Below are 21,728 nucleotides of genomic sequence, written 5' to 3'. Positions count from 1 at the left end.
CAAGGGCACTGGGAAACCAGTGAATGAGCCCGTAAGTTGCTTCCAGTACGGTCAAGTTGATGCTGCTGGGAAAACCGTTCGTACCCTTGTGTTTGGGGGCACTTATAACCTTATACTTCGTTTCCTTCAGGTGACAAGTGTTCCAACAATCCCACAAGCAGTGCTAACGCTCGGTCAACAGGCCCCTGCCTGCCAGTGTGTGCCATCTCCACAGGCGCATGTGCGAGCAAACTTGTGACCGAGCTGGGCACTGACTTGTGACCGAGCTGGGCACTGACTTGTGACTGAGCCGGGCAAACAGCTTTCCCTAGGGACGGATTAATGATCCACCCCCGAAACCCCACCCCCCACCCCGAACCAGCAGGAAGTGGAGCTCTTCGAGAAGGGAACCAGTTCAGGACTCAGCATTTTGGCCGTACCTTCCCTGGGACTCAGAGGAACGAGATCTGCGTGGCCGGGGCCACTGCCATTCAGAGTGCTTTCCCTTTCCTAATTTAAACACACTCGTCCCACGTACTGAGACAATTAAGCCACAGGAGGTCTTTATCAAATAATGCACTCTCTTGCTTTTCCCATACACAGTAATGAGCGGGAACGGAGGATTTAATACCAGGGTAGGCGACACTCAACAGCCACTTGCACAGCTTGGTATATTTAGCTAAGTCCTTGGGCAGAAAACCGTGGCTTTGCCCATGATATGCACTGAGAGATGCCTGTCATGGCCTGAAACAGGCCTGTCCAGCTTTTCAGGAAAAGATAAGCCTCGTCCAAGCAAGGTAAAGGCCACTGCCGTGCAGGTTTCTGGGCCTGGGTAGGGCTTTAATTTTTAATTTCATCTCCACCTAGCGCCAGTCCTGTCTTCACTAGGAGGCCCCAACCCCACCCAAGCGGCAGCGTGCTTTCTGCTTGGATCATCCGGCCCCAGCCTCCTGGGGCCCTCACCGTGCCTTTCTAACCAGAGGCTGGGCTTGCCCTGGCCAGGCCCCTCCCACGGCAGGCTCCATTCATGCAGACACGCACGTATATAAAGTATCGTTCAACCAACCCAGACAGGCCGCGGCACAGACGGGGTCCCCTTGGAGGGGCCCGAGTTTCCCACCCCTGTGGGAAAGAGAACAGGCCCTCCTATCTCTGCGTTCCCAAGGTCAGGGGGCACATGCAGGCTGCGGCCATGCCCGGGCCAGAGGAGGAGAGTGCGGGCTGGTGAAAACGAGCCCAGACATACTCACGGGGTCCGTCAGCATGGCCCGGCAGTGGGAAGCCAGGGCCAGGAAGGCCAGCAGGTTGAACACAAGCCCGTTGATGACGCTGTACACGTAGTCCCGGGACGGAATCAGCATGACGAAGAGGACCACGAACTCCGCGTAGAGGACCAGGAACCAGGTGACGATGGCACAGGCGATGCCACAGCCGTCGCGGATGAACCACATGGTTCCCGCGGGACGGGGGTGGGGAGGCGGGATGCACTTCTCCGGCTGGAGGTACTCCGGCTTCCGCTCAATGTCTCGGAAGTGGTGGGCGGGGATAAGCATCATAAACTATTCTGTCCATACTGGCATCTGGAAGAGAGAGGGAAGGATCCAGAAATGGCGGCGTGGTCTAGTCGTCTGGGAGACTTGATGAAGCTACCTTTCCCAAGGGAGCCGTGAGGATCTGGGTGTGAACTTCTAATTGAAAGCTGCCTACACCTGTTCACTTCCAACGCTGAGTTCTTGTCCCTACTCCTGAGAGCTAAGTTAACCTCTGTGAGACAGGGCCACCTTGCCCAAAGCCGTCACGTGACAGATAAAGAAGGACGGGGAGCTTGAAACGGGCAAATGCCGAGCTTCCCTGGTGGTCCAGTGGTAAAGAATCCACCTGCCGGTGCAGCAGACATGGCTTTGATCCCTCCTCTGGGAAGACCCCACATGCTGCGGAGCAACTAAGCCCGTGGACCGCAGCTGCTGAGCCTACACTCCAGAGCCCAGGAGCCGCAACTAGGGAAACCCGTGTACCTTAGAGCCTGTGCTCTGCAACAAGAGAAGCCACTGCGTGAGACGCCCGGGCACCGCAGCTAGAGAGTAGCCCCAGCGTGCCACAACCAGAGCCAGCCCTCGCAGCAACAGAGAACCAGCATGGCCAAAAATAAATTAAAAAAAAAAAAAAAAAGGCAAACACTTCACCCAAGGTCAGCCAGGGCAGCAGGCGCGCACACACTACACCAGATGGGAGGCAGGACTAATAGACATATTCACATTTTGACCTACAAGACAAGGGGTGGGGTGGGTGGTGGAGTACCACGCCCTCTGGAAAAACTCTCTTCATCAGCTACACTGCTGCCTCTACACTGCGGACCGACCCAAGACGCATGCTGAGGCTCTTTGGGTTTGAGTAGGAGGACAGAAGGCCTGGGGTTAAGCTGCTCTAACTTACTGCAGTGCATTAGCCAATAGTAAAGGCATGACACTCAGCAGCATGGGGAATGTTCTAGAAACAAGCCAAGCTTGTTTTAGCCCTCTGGCCAAAATGGTTAATTTTCCAGGGAGAAGAGACTCTGAGTTAGGCTCTACCTGTGGTGACGAAGCAAAGTGTAGGAATGTTGGCCAGCAAGCCCAGAAGTGTGTCCCCACCACCTGGCTGTGGGGCTGGGTAAGTTCTGGTCTCCGGACCTAGGACAAGACCCACACCCCAGCCCCAGGCCCCTCCTCAGGACAGGGTAGGTGTGAAGGTCGAGGGAGCTGGAGGTGCCTGTTACACACGCTACGGACCGTAAGACCCTGCACACATCACAGACGGTGTGCACGTCCTCTCTCTAGGAAAGACGTCCATTCCTCCAGAAGCACGTGCTGAGCAAGGTGCCCGCTCTCTCAAGGCTCCAGCCGAGTCTCTGGAGACAGCCGTGAAATCGCAAGGACTCGATAACGGAAGTCTATCTGTCCACGGCGTGTGCTGCAAGACAGCAAGTCCAGACTCCCCTCCTCCGGCTCTTTATCTTACACTCTGTGGCCTGTCGCTTCACCCACCAGGTTTCTCAGAAACCATGGTGGCCTCCAGTTCTCTGCCAGACGTAGGAGCCGAGGGAAAACCACCCCGGAACACAGTCTCTGAGGCAGGCAGGCGACACCTCAGTCTGTAGAGAACTTGAGTCCCCTCACCGCAGAGGAAATCCCTCAACAGCGGCAATCCCTCAACAGACAATCCCTCTGTCTGCTTTCCTGAAGGACAAGAGTGAGCTCGCAAAGGCTTCTCCTTGCCCTTTGCCCAATTTTCCTCCTTCCTCGACTGCCCTCACCCCCAGCGAAGAAAGAGGACCTGAACTGAATACAGTACAGTCATGAAAAGTAAGGACGTGTCCAGAAAGCTGAGAGGGGAGAACAGTAACTATGACTCAAGGGACAGACATCCCAGAGTCAAAAGTTGCACAGACTAACAGGAAAGAATAAGGCCAGGGCCTCCCCTCCCAGGCTGGCAGAGAATCAATGGCTGAAAGGCAGGTAATGTGGATTGCGTGCATTTCCAAAGGAACACTGAAAAAAAAAATTTAAAAAAGGAACACCGACTCAACAAATATTCAGAGTGACTATCATATTCAACCAGTTTTCCAATAACGCAGCCTTGTGCTCTTCACAAGATAGTGGCGATCGGTGTTGCCAGGGACGACTTCGCAGCATTAGAAGATGCAGGGGTACCGTCTGCAGCACCGAAGAGAAGGGCTGCTGGAGATTGAGAACCGGGGCCATCAGAGGGAGCTGACCCACGGCAGGGAGATTCTAAACTTCCAGATTCTGCACAACCCAAACCCAACAAATGAAAAGCTGAAATTTCATTATGATTCAAGAGCTGATCAAGGCTCACCATTTTGACAATGTCCAAATGCAAGGGTTCTCCCGGTTTTTCCTGTTGCCATACTGATTTGTATGCATATCACCCAGGCCCCCACAATTGCTGTCTAAGCTCTAAACCAGTAGGATTTTATTGGACCACCGCCACACTTTGATTACACGTATTATAGGGTCTATGTCTGTTCTGCATTATAATAGCAAGGCTGAGCAGCTGTGATGGAAAGACTCATTAGCTTCAAGTATTTAGTCTGGCTCTTTACAGAAGTTTGCTGGTTCTGGGATAGTTGTTACTCACCGAAAAAAATACAGATATGCCTTGTTTTATTTCACTTCACTTTATTACGCTACAAGAAACACAAATCCTGCATCTCTTTACAAATCGAGTGTCTGTGGCAACCCTGCGTTGAGCAAGTCTCCTGGTGTCATTTTTCCAACAGCATCCGCTCACTTTGTCTCTGCACTTTCGTAATCCCCGTGACATTTCAAGCCTTTTCATTATTATTTTATTGTTATGGTGACCTGAAATCAGCAATCTTTGATATGACTATTTTGTTGTTTCAGGGCAGCGTGAACAACCCCCCATATAAGACGGCAAACTTAAATGGCGAACGTTCTGGTGTTCTGACTGCTCCATGACGCTGCTGTTTGCCCCTCTCTCTAACTCCCCCTGTGCCTCTGTATTCCCTGAGATACAATAATATTGAAATTAGGCCAATCAATCAGCCTCCAATGGCCTCTAAGTGTTCAAATGAAAGGAAGAGTAGCATGTCCTCTCACTTTAAATCAAAAGCTAGAAATGATTAAGCCTAGTAAGGAAGACATTTCAAAAGCTGAGACAGACCGGAAAGCTAGGCTTCTTGCATGCAACAGTCAAGTTGTGAATGCAAAGGAAAAGTGCTTGAAGAAAATGAAAAGCGCTGCTCAGTGAGCACACAAAGATAAACAGGTGAGACTGCCTTACTCCCAAGACGGAGAGGGTTTTAGTGCTCTGGACAGAAGACCAAACCAGCCACAACATTCCTGCAAGCAAAAGCCGAATTCAGAGCAAGGCCTTATCTCTCTCCATTTCTGTGAAGGCTTCAAGAGGCGAGGCCGCTGCACAAAAGTCTGAGCTTGGCAGGGTTTGATTCATGGCGTGTAAGTTAACAAGCCATCTCCATAACATAAAAGTGCAAGGTGAAGCAGCAGGTGCTGACGGAAGCTACGTCAGCACGTCCTCCAGAAGGTTCAGCTGAGGTAACTCATGAAGGTGGCTACACTAAAGAACAGATTTCCAGTGTAGACGAAACAGCCTTCTATCGGGAGAAGATGCCATCTAGGACTTCCCAAAGCTCGAGAGAAGTCAATACCTCACTTCAAAGCTTCCAGGGATAGGTTGACTCTCTTGTCAGAGGCTAAGTAAGCTGGTGACTTGAAGTTGAAGCCAATGCTCATTCGCCATTCTGAAAATCCCAAGGTCCTTAAGACTCACGCTGGATCTACTCTGCCTGTGCTCTATACATGGAAACAAAGCTGGACCAACAGCACATATGTTTGCAACATAATTTACTGACTGTTTTAAGCCCTCTGTTGAGACCTACTGCTCAGAAAAAAAGATTCCTTTCAAAACAGTATTTCTCACTGACACGTGTACTCACCCAAGAGCTCTGATGGAAACAAATTTAGAGCAACGCTTCTACAACTTATATACTTCCAGTGAGTATATTTTCAGAGTCGTTGACTGTATTCTATCTGTCCTCTGACAACTGCTCATTCTTATTGTGAAAAGTGAAAGTGTTAGCCACTCAGTCATGTCCACCTCTTTGCAACTCCATGGACTGTAGACTGCCAGTCTCCTCTGCCCATGGGATTCTCCAGGCAAGAATACTGGAGCGGGTAGCCATTCCTTTCTCCAGGAGATCTTCCCAACCCTGGGACCGAACCTGGGTCTCCTGCATTATAGGCAGATTCTTTACCACCTGAGCCACCACCAGTCATATGGCGACGACATGATTAAACCTGAGTTGTGTTCCATATGTGTGATTTTCCTGAGGAACAGGTCCTTCCACATAAGTAAATGTCCCAGGCAACTGTGGTTTGTTCCTAAGCAGAAACACATTTTAACCATTTGGGTGGTTAAGTTGGAAATCTTAAAAATACAAGTAAAATCAAAAACAACAAAAAATATATATTAGAGCTGCTTTTGTCTCAAGCACAGTAACCATGCATTTCTTTGGAACGATTTAGAGTCATTACTGGGAGCATCAGTTACTGGAGTGTGTTAGGTCATGATGTCCTCAGGGGGCAGAGATTCACTGTGCTCTCGGTTTTAACCAACTGGCCTGTGCAGACTATTCCAATTCTAATTCTGGGGTCTCCTTCCTATGGCTGTTCGTCTTCCCCCTCCATTCCTGGCTGTCATTTCTGTGTCTACGGCTACCCCCAATATACCCTTTATTTACTACTGGTATTTGGCTGTGGGCTGGACAAGCAAAGAAAACTAAGTCTTGCTGGGCTGCTAACTCGCTTCAGTCGTGTCCGACTCTGTGTGACCCCACAGACGACAGCCCAACAGGATTCCCCGTCTCTGGGATTCTCCAGGCAAGAACACTGGAGTGGGTAAGTCTTGCTAGACTTGTTTATAGAAGAAAGGTATTCACTTTAGGTAACAGGCCTTTAGAGGACACTTGCTATGCTGTCCTACCACACAGTCCTTGCGGGCAGGGAGCCTCGCCTTTCCATTAGCCCAGGGCCTGGCACATTGTAACCATCTACTACCTGTGTTCATTACACAAGTACGAGAGGAAAATGCATGAGACGGGTGGTCCTAGGCCCACCTCTCGGAGGCCTCATGTGATTATTCTCAGGGCTGCAGCCATGTTCCAGACGGTGGAGGGTGCCCTCGACAGGACCATGAAATAGACGGGCTGTGACTCGTACTCGTGGTTCCAGATGTGTCACCTTCAGACAACCTGAGACCAAAGGCTGGACAGAGGTGCTGTGTTTGCTCTGCCCCTCACTGGTGAGTGGGAGCCTGAGATCCGGGCAAGGACCCCAGCAAGGGTGCACCTGCAGAGCCAGACACTAAGAGCTGACCTGAAGAGCATGTTCCAGCCCACACTTTAGAGCTTCAAGTAGTCCAGTCAAAACCCAGGAAGACATGCTGCTCTAAAAACTCTACTTCACCCCCAGCCGCTCCAAAAGTGGCAGAAGCAGCTTTCTGATCCCGAGCAGGGCCCTGTGGGGCTCCTGGGCACAAGGCCTGTGTCCCCCCATTTCTCTGATTACAGGAAACAACCTTCACTCAGCCTCCAGGACCTTCCCTGAGTTCCAAGGGGCAGGTGCATGCAGTTGTTAATCAGGGGGGGAGAGGATGTGAGACCAGGGAGGAGCAAACAGCCAAGGGCAGCCTTGGAGCAGAGTCCTGCTTCCCCAACACAGGATACATAAACAGTAACTTTGAGCTAGTCTGCAGATACTGAACCCTCCAGGTGGGAGAAGGTAATGGTAGGCTGCCCACAAGCATGCAGACCCCAGACCAGTTGGACCTGAAAGGTGATGTTGACCGCTACTGGACCTCACCATCAGCCCATCAGAAGAAATGTCCACGAGCTGACCAGGCCCTCTTTGAACAATTCCTATGATAAACTTCTCACTATCTTCCCTAAGCTGGGACACACGGTTTTGAGGGCACAAGCCTGCTGTGTCCCCTTTTGCCTGGTGAAGCAATAAAGTCACTCATTTCTACTTCACCCAAATCTCGGTCCCCGAGATTCGATTCAGCACCAGTGTACAGAGAAGCTGAGCTTTCGGTATCCTTTCCTTATGTTAGCCAACTGAAAATTTGAGAAATGTGGGGGGAAACCCACCATGAAAAGCAAACTGTACACATTCCCTTCACCCTGCTGCTAGTAACAATGGACAACAGGCAAACACAGCGCTCTTTTCCTTTTCCAATTAGGGAAATATCAATCCTTGGGGCTGAGGCTCTTTGTCAAAGACCCACTCCCGACACGAGTCCTCGTGTAAGCAGAAACGAGCAGGACTGGCGGCTCAGCCTTGGGGGCTGCTAAAAAAAAAATGCTATCAACTGAGCCTTTCAGGGAAAGATTAGAGATCTCTTCAAGAAAATTAGAGATACCAAGGGAACATTTCATGCAAAGATGGGCACAGTAAAGGACAGAAGTGATATGGACCTAACAGAAGCAGAAGATATTAAGAAGAGATGGCAAGAATACACAGAAGAACTATTCAAAAAAGATCTGTATGACCCAGATAACCACGATGGTGTGATCACTCACCTAGAGCCAGACATCCTGGAATGTGAAGTCAAGTGGGCCTTAGAAAGCATCACTACGAACAAAGCTAGTGGAGGTGATGGAATTCCAGTTGAGCTATTTCAAATCCTGAAAGATGATGCTGTGAAAGTGCTGCACTCAATATGCCAGCAAATTTGGAAAACTCAGCAGTGGCCACAGGACTAGAAAAGGTCAGTTTTCATTACAATCCCAAAGAAAGGCAATGCAAAAGAATGCTCAAACTACCGCACAATTGCACTCATCTCACACGTTAGCAACGTAATGCTCAAAATTCTCCAAGCCAGGCTTCAATAGTACATGAACTGAGAACTTTCCAGATGTTCAAGTTGGATTTAGAAAGGGCAGAGGAACCAGAAATCAAATTGCCAACATCCGCTGGATCATGGAAAAAGCAAGAGAATTCCAGAAAAACATCTATTTCTGCTTTATTGATTACGCCAAAGCGTTTGTATAGATCACAACAAACTGTGGAAAATTCTTCAAGAGATGGGAATACCAGACCACCTGACCTGTCTACTGAGAAATCTGAATGCAGGTCAAGAAGCAACAGTTAGAACCAGACATGGAACAACAGACTGGTTCCAAATTGGGAAAGGAGTACATCAAGGCTGTATATTGTCACCCTGCTTATTTAACTTATATTCAGAGTACATCATGTGAAATGCCAAGCTGGATGAAGCACAAGCTGGAATCATGGTTGCCGGGAGAAATATCAATAATCTCCAATACGCAGATGACACCACTTTTATGGCAGAAAGCGAAGAAGAACTAAAGAGCCTCTTGATGAAAGTGAAAAAGGAGAGTGAAAAAGTTGGCTTAAAACTCAACATTCAAAAAACAAAGATCCTGGCATTCCATCCCATCACTTCATGGCAAATAGATGGGGAAACAATGGAAACAGTGACAGACTTTATTTTCTTGGGCTCCAAAATCACTGCAGATGGTGACTGCAGCCATGAAATTAAAAGACGCTTGCTCCTTGGAAGAAAAGCTATAACAAACCTAGACAACATATTAAAACGCAGAGACATTACTTTGCCAACAAAGGTCCATCTAGTCAAAGCTTTGGTTTTTCCAATAGTCATGTATGGATGTGAGAGTTGAACTATAAAGAAAGCTAAGCACCGAAAAACTGATGCTTCTGAACTGAGGTGTTGGAGAAGATTCTTGAGAGTCCCTTGGACTGCAAGGAGATCAAACAAGTCAATCCTAAAGGAAATCAGTCCTGAATATTCATTGGAAGGACTGATGCTAAAGCTGAAACTCCAATAGTTTGGCCACCTGATGTGAAGAACTGACTCCTTGGGAAAAACCCTAATGCTGGGAAAGACTGAAGGCAGGAGGAGAAGGGGACGACAGAGGATGAGATGGTTGGATGGCATCACCGACTCAATGGACACAAGTTTGAGCAAGCTCCAGGAGTTGGTGATGGAGAGGCAAGCCTGGCATGCTGCAGTCCATGGGGGCTGCAAAGAGTCAGACACAAGTGAGCGACTGAACTGACTGACTGAACTGACTGACTGAGCCTTCAGAGTGTCACAGTTGTAACGTCAAAGATCATTGATTACAGATCACCACAGAAAATACAATAATAATGAAAAAGCTTGAAATATTGCAAGAATTACCACAGTATGATACAGAGGGGAAATGCTGCTGGAAAATGGTACCAACAGACTTTGCTCAATGCAGGGTCACCACAAACCTTTTAATCTGTCAAAAATGCAAGTCTGGGAAGCTTAATAAAATTGTATTTTTTTGGTCAAGGGTTTTGTAGCATTAAAAATAGATGGCTTAACCACTGATGGTCCAGTGGTCAAGAATCACCTCTCAATGCAGGGGACGTGCGTTCGATCCCCGATTGGGGAACTGGGATCCCACATGCCGAGGGCAGCTAAGCCAGAGCACCACAGCTGCTGAGCCCGTGCGCCACAACTAGAGGGTCTGTTGCGCAACGAAAGACCCCACGTGGTGAAACGGCGATCACGGGCCACAGCTGAGACCTGATGCAGCCAAGCAAAGAAATAACCATGTTTTAGAAAGAACACAAAGGTATGAGCCACGGTAATTAAAATAAAGAGAGATGGCTTTCTCACATGTTAGTAATTCAAGCCCAAAGTAACTATTCTCCCCTCCCCACAGAGGAGCGCACCCAAGGGCCAGAAAGGTAAAAGGAGTAAGCCTCGGGGCCGCGGAAGTAAAGCAGAGAGAGTCGCAGGCCCACAGGTGGAGCTCCCCAGAGATAGTGAAACCGATGATAAGGCAGATGGTGTCCAGAATGACAATCTGAGCTCTGCGGTGGCGGGTAGTGTGTGGAGGTCTCAGGAAACCACCTCATCTTCCTTCTTGGAGATACAGAAGCAAAAATCAAGAAATGACTGACATGAGTGCTAACGTCCAAAAAACGCCACCGTTTCTGGTCCAGAGAGTGGCCCCCAGATTCAGCTGTAACACACGTGCTTCCTTATGCTTGACCACAACTGTGCCCTTCCACAAATCCAGATAAGCAGACCAAAATGTACTTAGTGAAATGCCACCGAGGGTCCCGAGAGCCCTTGCAGTACAGCACTCAGGACTCAGGTCCATGCTGCCTATCCATGGCTGGGCAGCTCAAAGGGTTTCAAAGTGGTGACTCATAGGCCAAGCTCACAGGCCCCGTTCCACTGTGGCCCACAGCTGGTTGGTGGCCAGGCGAGACCCCTGGCCTGGCCCAGTGCTGACACTTAGTGATGGGCAGAGTCCAGCTATATGCCTGGAGTTAATCACTTTATTTACTTTTTAAAAAATATTTATTTGGCTGCACCAGGGCTCCGTTGTGGCGTGTGGGATCTAGTTCCCTGACAAGGGACTGAACCCAGGCCCCCTGGGTTTTAGCCACTGGACCACCAGGGAAGTTCCATTCATCAGTATTTGTTGAGTGAGGGGCAAATCCTTATCAATCTATCACCTGGCCTCAGAACACTGACCAGAAGTCCATGCTTTGTGAACAAGGGTCAAAGGCATGACCATCACAGAAAAGTTCAGTATCAGATTATTAGAGCCCCCAAATATCTACTGTTCTTGATCTAATGAATATCCAAAGAACTCCAGACCCTCTCAGATTGCCAGCTGTTTTCCTGAGACAAGATACTACACTAAAGTCATGGGTTTCCCTGGTGGCTCAGCTGGTACAGAACCTGCCTGCCAATACAGGAGACACAAGAGATGTGGATTTGATGCCTAGGTCAGGAAGATCCCCTGGAGAAGGAAATGGCAACCCACTCCAGTATTCTTGCCTGGGAAATCTCACGGACAGAGGAGCCTGGCGGGCTACAGTCCATGGGGTTGACAAGAGTCAGATATGACTGAGTGCTCATGCATGCATACATACACACATATACATACACATATATACATGCACGCACGCACGCACACACACACACACACACACACACGGCTTAGCTAAATCTAAACCGAAGTCCTATAGGCAACTCAAAGAACATTGTGAGGATTCCCTTCCAAAAACACCACACCCACTCACGCTCTCGTGTATACACATGCAACCAAGCACAGCATCCAAGCAGATCTTGGAACTGTATAGATTCAGAACCTCTCATGTTTTAGAAGAATGAACTTCAAGTAGGAAAGTATTCACAAGCCAGCCCTGCAACTGCAAAGATGAATAAAAGGTCCATTCCCTGGAAGCTTTGGAAAAGAATCTGATCAAGTAAAAAATGGATTTATCTATGTCTTTACTTAAATTTCAGTTAATTTGCATACTGATCCAAAAGGATTGTAAATTTTATACCCATGTTTGGATGATTCTCAGAAAAAGAATGAGCCATGAAGCATATGTTCGAAATGCTTCATAAAAACCAGAACGAGTCACTCAAGTTTTCCCCAAAGGTAAGCATGTGGCCCAAAGGCAAGGTGCCTTACCTTCCCCTCTGCACTGCGCCCTGCAGGCCAGGAAGGCGTCCAGACAGGCAGAGCTGCTGGCCTGTTCTGGGGCTTGACCGAAGGGTCTACACGGTGTCTCTATATACGAGGGTCTGGCTTCCCCTGCCTGCCTCCTGTCTGTGTCATACTTAACTTCAACAAAAACAGAAGAAAAGAAAGGAAAGGAGGGAGAGAGGGAGGGGAGGAAGGAGCGGGGAGGAAGAGAGAGGAAGAAAGAAAGAAAAGAAACACATCATACCCCAAAAGCAAATCCTATACACATTAAAATTCACTAAGGGAACCAGGAAGTGGTCGGTAAGCTAAAGTGGCCTTCTTGTCTCATAATCAGACACCTTCTTATAAAACCCATTCATGTACAAACTCAGACTCCCAACAATGAGTCTCCATTTCAGAAAAAAGTTTTGGATTTGAAAACTCATGGAGGCTAACAGTTCCTCCGCTTACTACAACTGAGTACTACTGTACTAAAGCTGGCTGGTGTACTGCCTCTGGGCTTTCTGGATCTATTAAAAAAAAAAAAAACCACACACACCCACATACAGGATGACATAATCTATGTCACGGGCTTCCCTGGTGGCTCAGATGGTAAAGAATCTGCCTGCAATGAGGGAGATCTGAATTCAATCCCTGGGTTGGGAAGATCCCCTGGGGAAGGGAATGGCAACCCACTCCAGTATTCTGGCCTGGAGAATCCCATGGACAGAGGAGCCTGGCAGATACAGTCCATGGAGTCGCAAAGAGTCAGACACGACTGAAAAACTAACACACGCACACACACACACACAATCCATGTCAGAAACACGGGGAATCAGTAGAAACTACCATTCATTTGGGTCACACATTCATTGCTTTTTATGGGCATGTTTTATCATATGTTGCCACGATGAGAAAAATATTAAAACAAGACCACACATGAGATCAACTGGTAAAAACAGTTGCTATCTGAGTCAGAATTTTAGAGTGAGGAAGAACCATAAAGACCATCTAATAGATTTTAGTCAAACTCTTCTGCTTTCAGATGAAGAACGGTGGTGGGCACTAACAGGAACCGTGCACCCGTTAAGACCGAGGATGCACACAAACCAGCAGCTCTCAGCTCTCAGGCCAGCCTAGCACAGTAGCTTTTATCAGTCGTTGTGGAGATGGAAAGAAGGAGGTGTAGAGGCTTTTAATAATATTCCCCAGGTCAAAGAAAACCAGGATCCAAAACCAGCTCCGCCTGCCTCCACAGACCACGTTTTGAAAACGGTACGTGGCTGCTCTTCCTTTCTCTCTCTCTTTTTTTTTTTGCAAGAGGGGGCCAGGAGAATGACCAAGCAGAATACACAAGTTCTGCTTCCTACTTCCTTGCACACATTTCATGGTGCTAAGGAGAGGTCACGGCATTAAATGAAACTTAGCTTTAATGTTATCTTTCAAGCGACTGGGGACAACCAGTTCTCTAAACTTTGTGGCCTTCTTTTAAGAACCTGAGAAATGGACTCTAAGCAGACTTTCCTTGCACTCCTAGGAGCTTATAATACTGTTAAAAAAAAAAAAAAAAGGAGCCTTCTTTCTTCTGTGAGCCATTTCACTGCCGATGGGCTGTCTCTTTAATGGGGCAAAGCACCCAGCCCTCAAATCCACGGCCTTTCGGGAAGAGACTGCTGGGACTAGCTGACCCCTTCCAGACTCTAGCCCAGGCTCCTCTACAGATGGATAAAGAAACGAAGCTCAAGGAGTCAGTTGGTTTCCATAGAACAGTTAGAGAGGTGGCTAACTTCCTTTCTAGGTCTAATGGATGATATCGAATAATCGGGCTTCCCCGGTGGCTCAAAGGTAAAGAATCTATCTGCCAATGCGGGTTCTATCCCTGGGTTGGAAAGATCTTCTGGAGAAGGAAACGGCAACCCACTCTGGTATTCTTGCCTGGGAAATCCCATGGACAGAGGAGCCTGGCTGGCTACAGTCCACAGGGTCGCAAAGAGTCAGACACGACTGAGCAACTAAACATCATCTACTAGTTGCTTATGCGGCCATCACCCTACATTAACCCCTCCTTCCAGGAAGTCTGCAACCCAGTAGGGAAAACCTTTAAAAAAGCAAAAGCATCTTACTGATTTAGCTAGCCAATTAATATCTGTCAGCCCGTTTGACACGCTCTAAGTATGTGGAACCCTCTGAAATCAGGTGAATGGTTCTCACTTGACACTGACCTGCCCTTGGCTTCTGTCAGGGTAGGTTCCGAGATGGGCATCTGGCTTGGCTGCTGCTCCAGCACAGACCACGTGGAAAGTGGAGCAGGGCCCTGACTCTCACTGAAGGTCTCACCTACTGGGCTGTATGCTGGACACTTCTCAGCCTGCTCGAGCCTCCCGTCCTACCTTGTAGGATAAGCACGCACTTTCCCTCCCTCTTTTAGGGAAGATTAGCCTATGTTCACACTGCTGGGAAATTCCATGGACAGAGGAGCCTGGTGGGCTACAGGCCACGGGGTCGCAAAGAGTTGGACACGACTGAGCAACTTCACTTCACTTCAGCCTATGTTCACACTGCTGGGAAATTCCATGGACAGAGGAGCCTGGCGGGCTACAGGCCATGGGGTCGCAAAGAGCTGGACATGAACCGAGTGATGAAACAAGAAAAACACTGCTAGGAAGCAGTGGAGACAGGATACACCCCCAGGCCTGTTCTCATTCCAGAGCCTACCTTTAACTGCTCTCTGTGATCGTTAACATTGCCCATTACCTAGAACCAGAAGGGGGAGGGGTGCTGGTGTTTCTGCCAGTGACCCTGGCTTACTTACAGTTTCAATCTCTTGCCCACACATGGTCACGGCAGAGATGGCACTATCGCGTGGGCCACGTGCAGCGCTGTTCACAGACCACAGAGCTGAACATAAGCATTTTGGGCCCTAAGGTGAGGCCTTGGCTGAACACCAACCAACGTTCAGAAGACTGGTCCTGCCTTAACTGAGGGAGCAGGAGGACTATGGAGCTTCAGCCAGAAGAGTCACCCTAAGATCGAGGTCCTAAAGTCTGCTTCTGCTGGGGGACACTTCCGGGAGGGCCAGGTTCCAGCACGCTGCTTGTTTGGGGGGAAAGCCCACCCATGCTAGGCTGAGAGCACCCAGCAAAGGGTCCCACCTGAGGGTGCTGAAAATGGCACCCGGCCCCACATTGTGCCATGTGCAGACATGCAGCCTCTGTGACATCACTCAGGCAAAAACCTGGCTTTTGTAGGGACTAAAAGCAACAGTGCTTGGAGGGATCTGAAAGACGAATTAAGGGAGGAGAAGAGAAAACCAGTTATGACCTTTGTGCCAGGCTTCAAGGAGGGTCCCTGCTGATTCCACTCACCCCAAGTCCTGTAAGTCCTGCAAGAGCAGGGCCTTGGAGGAGTCTGGCCCGAGGAAGCAAGGCTTCACATGTCCACTGCCCCTGTCTGCCAGGACGAATTGTTGGAGGGCTTTGGAGACAGATGAAAGTGGAATGAAGACTTGGTTTGGAGTCAAGCAGCCAGAATTCTACTCTGCACCTTGCTGCTCACTAACTCACAATTTGGGGTAAGACAGTTACCTCCATGGGCTCCATTTCCTCATCCATAAAGTAAGAGGGAAGACTAAGCTGACTGCTAAGGTCTGCTGCAGGACTCAGATTCTGATTTCTCTGTTCTCAGGAACAAATTCAACATCTCTGTTAATTTCTTGGATTTTTTTAAAATTATCAAAAGTATCCTTTAACGTCCTACCCCTATTCTTTGTTAATATTCAGAAAGAAACCCACCAACAACCGTTAGCAATTTTCCTGAGCATGTTCAATTTTTTCAATAAAATATGGCATGTAATTACCGCTTCCTTTGTTCTCTCATTTAATGTTTTGTGAAGTGGGAAAAGCACTATTAAAATACATCAAACATTAGAAAGTAGTTAAAGGAAAGTCTTAAATATAAAATTAAACATGACCACTTTTCAATGTTTAAATGTCTGTAAATCCAAGATCTACTGGGGCTTCTATAACCTGCTTAGAGAGGTCATTTTCGTGTAAAATGAGGTTTAGAGAGCTTGACCTGCTCAAAGTCACAAAGCAAGTTAGTGGCAAGGTCTGGCTCACTGGAAGAGATGCCCAGTAGTCTTTCCAGCATAGACCCTTATCTTCCTAGCCAACCCATCTTTCGAGATGCTCTGCTACCCCGTCTTGACTTAGAAACGCACACTCTGTACAAAGTGAAGTCCAAACTTACTGCATGGGAACTGCAGCCACAACTGCACTTGTCCCCCCAGGGCCACTGTCCAAAGGTGAAAAAGCAATCCTACCCAAGGGCATTTCAACCACTGAACCTGAACAGGAGGTATTCGTGTCTCAAATTGACCAGAAAATTTGAAGAGTTCAATCAACAAGTCTCTACATAGCTGAATGGTTACACTTTGGAGTGTGTCTATGAGTGCTCAGTCATGTCTGACTCTTTGTGACCCCATGGACCGTAGCCCACCAGGCTCCTCTGTCCCTGGGAGTCTCCAGGCAAGAAAATAGAGCGGGTAGCCATTCCCTTCTCCAGGGGATCTTCCTGACCCAAGGATCGGACTCGTGTCTCTTGCATTACAGGCAGAATCTTTACTACTGAGCCACCAGGGAAGCCCATTCAATTCGGAGGAAACTATGAATTGCCTAGATGAATGACTGGATTAGGTGGGACATGCAAGGTGGTCTTCTTACCTTTACAGTTGAGAGCCAGTAATAACCTGGTCATTTGTCTCTGGAAATGATTTAAAAATGAAAAACCAAACAAACAAAACAGGACGAAACCCGAGGTGGAGTGGTATTAACCTCCTTGGCTCCCCCAACAGGTCAATGACCAGACTTTACACCTTCCTCAGGGGGTATGTGTGCGCGTTAGTGGCTCAGTCATGTCCGACTCTTTGTGACCCCATGGACTGTAGCCCACCGGGATGTACGTGTGTTAAAATGTTTCTAGATAGGCTCGTCAGGACACATGAGCGCCCCTTTCTCATACTACATGCCCTCATGAAAGACATGGGCAGCACCCTGCCATTCTCTTAACATGAAACACCCAGGAAGACCCTTCCTCTACAGTAGAATAAGCTTTACCCGTGTATCCCCATCAATTTTCCTATCACTGGAATTACAAGGCATGGTTTCTACAATAGCGAGACAGACAGATCTGCGGGCCTGTGACAGGTTATTTATACTGAGTGTTCTTTAAGACAAGGCAGAGGCAGGACAAGTGCAAAGTGTTTAAAGGAAACAGAGCTACAGAGAAAACAATAGCTCTTTTTTTTTGGTAAAGATTGGTTTGATGTGGACCATTTTTTTAAAGTCTTTATTGAATTTGTCACAGTACCGTTTCTTTTTTTTATGTTTTGTTTCTTTGGCCACAATGCATGAAGGATCCTAGCTCCCTGACCAGAGATATGAACTTCCATCCCCTGCCTCAGAAGGTGAAGTCTTAACCCCTCTGCCAGGGCAGTCCCCAGCAATAGCTTACTTTTGCTTTTCTGGTGCTCTGCTTTGCTAAGTGGAGGAATGCAAAGGAAAAGGCCCAAAACTTGGCTTCCTCTGCTTAAGACCAGGAATACAGTGTTCCCTTGCTGAGATCTTAAGAGCTCTCTTTTAAGAGCTCTCTGCAATTTCAGCACCATGGACTCAGCAATGCCCCAAGCTCTCCCCTAAACCAACTTTTATTGCTGTAATTAACAAGGGTAGGTGGGACAGATTTCCTCTACAGCTGTAAAGTTATTGTTGCTGCCAGTGGCTAACAGCAGCTCTTTACCTGTTGCCCTTGATGCCTGGCCTGCCCAATTAGCACCTCATTCTAGCCAGGCCTCTCATCTAATTGCCATGTGTCTCAAGTGAGCACTTTATTTTATTGTCTTGTTCATGCACTAGTTCAAGAGCCTGGGCTCCCCGGTCAGAATACAATCTCCAGCTTCTCTTAGGCAGGTGTGTGTTTGCAGTTTCCTTATCACTGCAGGCCCACGGGAACACTAGGGACACACAGCCATGCAAACAAATACTTCCTGATTGTTTGAAGAGCTTCTTAGATATTTATTCTGGGAATAAGCACGTGGCTGGAATCTGGGTCTCCACGCCTATCTCAGCCCTCTACCAGATCTACTGGCCTTCTCTGCTGTTGAGGGCTCTCGCCTACATTGAGTTAAGCTCTACTTGGTCTGTATGTAACCTTTCCCCTTACCTAAAAGAGCTGGCTGAAACAGACACAGGGGCTTCCTACAAGCACCACCCTCAACATTCCCCTAGAGAAAGGAACACATTCCTTGCTTTTGGAATTAAAACTAACTATAGCTTATATGGCATTACCACTCCCATAACAAATATATTGTTTAGCTGCTCAGTCGTGTCTGACTCTCTTTCGACTCCATGGACTGTAGCCCACCAGGCTCCTCTGTCCATAGGGTTTCCCAGGCAAGAAAACTGGAGTGGGTTGCCATTTCCTTCTCCAAGGGCTCTTCACCACACAGGGATCGAACCCATATCTCCTGCATTGCAGGTGGATTCTGTACCACTGAGCCACCTGGGAAACTGACAAGAAACAAGGTGAAGTGTGAAAGTCAAAGGTGCTCAGTTGTGTCCAACTCTTGCGACCCCATGGACTACACAGTCCGTGGAATTCTCCAGGCCAGAATACAGGAGTTGGTAGCCTTTCCCTTCTCCAGGGGATCTTCCCAACCCAGGGATCGAACCCAGATCCCCCGCATTGCAGGCGGATTCTTTACCAGCTGAGCCACAAGGGAAGCCCATAAGAAACACAGTTCAGTTCAGTTCAGTAGCTCAGTCGTGTCCAACTCTTTGCGACCCCATGAATCACAGCACGCCAGGCCTCCCTGTCCATCACCAACACCGGGAGTTCACTCAGAAACACAGGCTTCCTTCAAATACTCTGGTGAATGAAATGAAAGGGGACACCTGCATAAGGGGGTGGTTAGGAATGTAGGTATGGGATCGAGGTTGTCTGCTCTCAAATCCTGACTCTACTGCTTCCCAGTTACGTGACCTGGGACCTTGGTCAAGACAATCTCTCTGTACCTCAGTTTCCCAATCTGTAAAATAGGATAATAGCACCTGCCTCACAGGGCTATTGTTAATAGGAATGAATCAGTTAGTCTTTGTGAAGTGCTTCAGAACAGAGTTGGGCACATAGTAAGCACTATTATGCTTCAGTTATTATTAGATATAATTAATAAGAATACAGAGATTTAGGACAGACGGACCTACAAATCAGTATGCACGCAAAAGAATCTGACAGTGATGGGAAAACAAGCTGGTTAATAGAATAATATGCCATCCTTGGTGTTTTGATTTTCTGGCAAACGTACAGTCTTTGAACTGCTTCAGTAAACCAAAAAGAACTCTGAATTTATGGGGTTTTGAAATATCTAATGTATGATCACAACCAATGTGATAAAAAATGTTCTGGCTGCATTAAAGTACAACAGTTAGTGAAGGTGTCATTGTTTTAGCAGAGAATTTAAAACGAACATTCGATTGTTTGTATCTCTTGTATCGATTTAGGCTAACATGTCAGACATTGTTTGTAATGTTATTTAGCAAATACTGCCAATCCTTCTCCAGCAGAGAATCTTTAGTCATTTATCTGGGAAACACTTCAAATGTATGTTCTATAGTTTTAAAGACACACTGAAAGATTTTTACATAAATATGATCCCATGGTATCCAAACTCAGAATTTTCTTTCCCTGTCTTTTCTGATCTATTCGCTGCCACTTTTTAAACCCTTGATCCTCTTAGATATCCTACCTATTAAAATTTCACATCCGGGTCTCTTCTTTCTGAGCGATCTCGAGCGCAAGACACCATTTCTCACATCAGAAGTCCCCTGTTAGCTCATCACCCAGGTGCTCATTAGAATCCAGGTGTTCAATCACACAAACGCCTCAAGGTGCATTTGTCCCAACAGGTGGGGCACCTGTACTCTCATGAAGGAGGAAACTCTTCTGGGTTTACCTCTCCGAGTTTCCCGGAGGGCAAAATTCAACACTGCAAGACATCCTCCCTATAGGTACGCCGGCAGAGAGTTACGGAGAGACGCCCAAAACAACTAAAGGTCCAGTCTACTAAGCAGAGATCATTTATTTGGGGGCTCCGCAGTTTAGCGCTTCAGAATGTGGGCAGGTACTTCCTCTCCATACCCTCTTCAGAGGGTATACCACCTCCCTATCCCACTATGTTCCCTGGTGCCACTGTTACAGCTCTTCACCACCACGTTTATGCTGGGTCTGGAGCCTTCCCTCTGCCTGGGAGCTTCTCTGGGCAGAAGCTGTGTTTCACTTGTCTCAGTGTCTCAAAGCTAGCACAAAGCTCATCAACAGTAGGCTCCCAAGAGTTATATGTGAATCTGTATTGAGGCTACTATCTGGGACCCGACCATTCTTTGGACGATCAAGCAGTCAAGGGTTAGTTTCACCATTCTTTGGACGATCAAGCAGTCAAGGGTTAGTTTCACTTCTGACAACAGGGAGGTTCCTCAAAAGTGGGGCACTTGGAAAAGTCATCAGATGCCCTCGTTGCTACTATCGTTTTGGGTTAATTTTCCTCCATTTATCTATGTGGCTCCTTTAAAATCTGTTTCCTGCCTTATCAACTCCGCCTTAATGGGCTCCTTCAGTGACCCCACGTTCACCTTGCAGGTATCCTTTCTGGGTATTCAAGGCCCATATTCCTACTTGGTCACGACCGAGGCCGGCATTTTTTTTTTTGTCCACGGTTCCCAGCGATCACCCGATCAAGCCAGGGCTTCCAGTCCCTGCTGGAAAGCGCTGGGGACGTCGGGGCACTGCGCCCCCGCAACCCTCCCGCCAGCGCTGATCAAGACTCTCCCCTCTACTCTCTTTGGGACAAAGCTCCGGCAACCATCCGGGGCATAGGGATCCTGCAAGGCTCCGGGGGGTCAGCGTTCGGTCAGCCAGCCCCAGAGACAGCGGGGGTGGGGGTGGGGGAATCCCTGGGGTGCAGCTGAAGACATCTCGGGACTAGACGTGCATTCACTCCCGGCCCAGATCCTTATCACCGAGAACGACCTAAAGAGAGCTTGATCGCTTCTTTCCTCCCCACCATCCCATGGGCCAGAGAAATACAACACATGAGGGCAGGAAGGAGAGCCAAGAGACAGCCTCTCTCAGGCCAATCGCGACGTCCGGCACCTTTGACTTGGGGTTGGTCTCTTTCTTCAACACACACGCACACACACGACCGGCCACTTCAACTCCAGCTCTGAGCAAACTGCGCCGCACGCCTCTTCCACCGCTAGTCCTTCGAGCTCCGGCCCCGGCCCGCGCCTGTCGTCTCGCCCCAGCTTTCTCACCCGATCCCAGTTTCCTCACCCGACTGACCGTGAAGCCGGAGGCAGTTCCTCAGTCCCAGGCCCCCCCGGTGGGGCTCCGGCTGCCGCTGCCGTCGTCGCTCCCCTTTCAGCCCTCGACCTGGGACCCGGCCCTGGGCTGCAGCGATGGCTCCCCGGCACGAGGCGCCGCGGCTCCCTGGACTCGGCCAGACACAGGGCGGCGCGCAGGAGAAGCCCATCGAGCTCCCCGGCGGTGGTGGCTGCGGCGGCGGCAGCTGCAGGAGCGGCCGCCGCGCAGGCTGATGACGCATGGGCGCGGGGTTGGGGCGGGGGGGTCGTGCCTGGCGGCGGGCGAC

General features: G+C 48.7%; 1 protein-coding gene across 8 annotated transcripts in view; it reads right to left on the bottom strand.

The window, feature by feature from the left end:
• ZDHHC3 (zinc finger DHHC-type palmitoyltransferase 3) overlaps positions 1-21,676 on the bottom strand; it is a 59,571-nt gene extending 37,895 nt beyond the window's left edge. For 3 of the 8 annotated variants that reach the window (XM_059879544.1, XM_024982499.2, XM_024982500.2), the window contains exons 1-2: positions 21,413-21,673; positions 1,230-1,559 (exon numbers count right to left, since the gene is read on the bottom strand). In XM_059879544.1, coding sequence (XP_059735527.1) covers positions 1,230-1,535 — 306 coding nt within the window. In that variant the 5' untranslated portion in view covers positions 1,536-1,559; positions 21,413-21,673. 8 annotated transcript variants of the gene reach the window in all.
• Between the last annotated feature and the right edge of the window lie 52 nt (positions 21,677-21,728).

Source organism: Bos taurus, chromosome 22 (assembly GCF_002263795.3).
Source record: "Bos taurus isolate L1 Dominette 01449 registration number 42190680 breed Hereford chromosome 22, ARS-UCD2.0, whole genome shotgun sequence".
NCBI lineage: Eukaryota > Metazoa > Chordata > Mammalia > Artiodactyla > Bovidae > Bos > Bos taurus.
The sequence above is the reverse complement of the archived record's forward strand: the minus strand, read 5'-3'. Positions and strand labels throughout refer to the sequence as shown.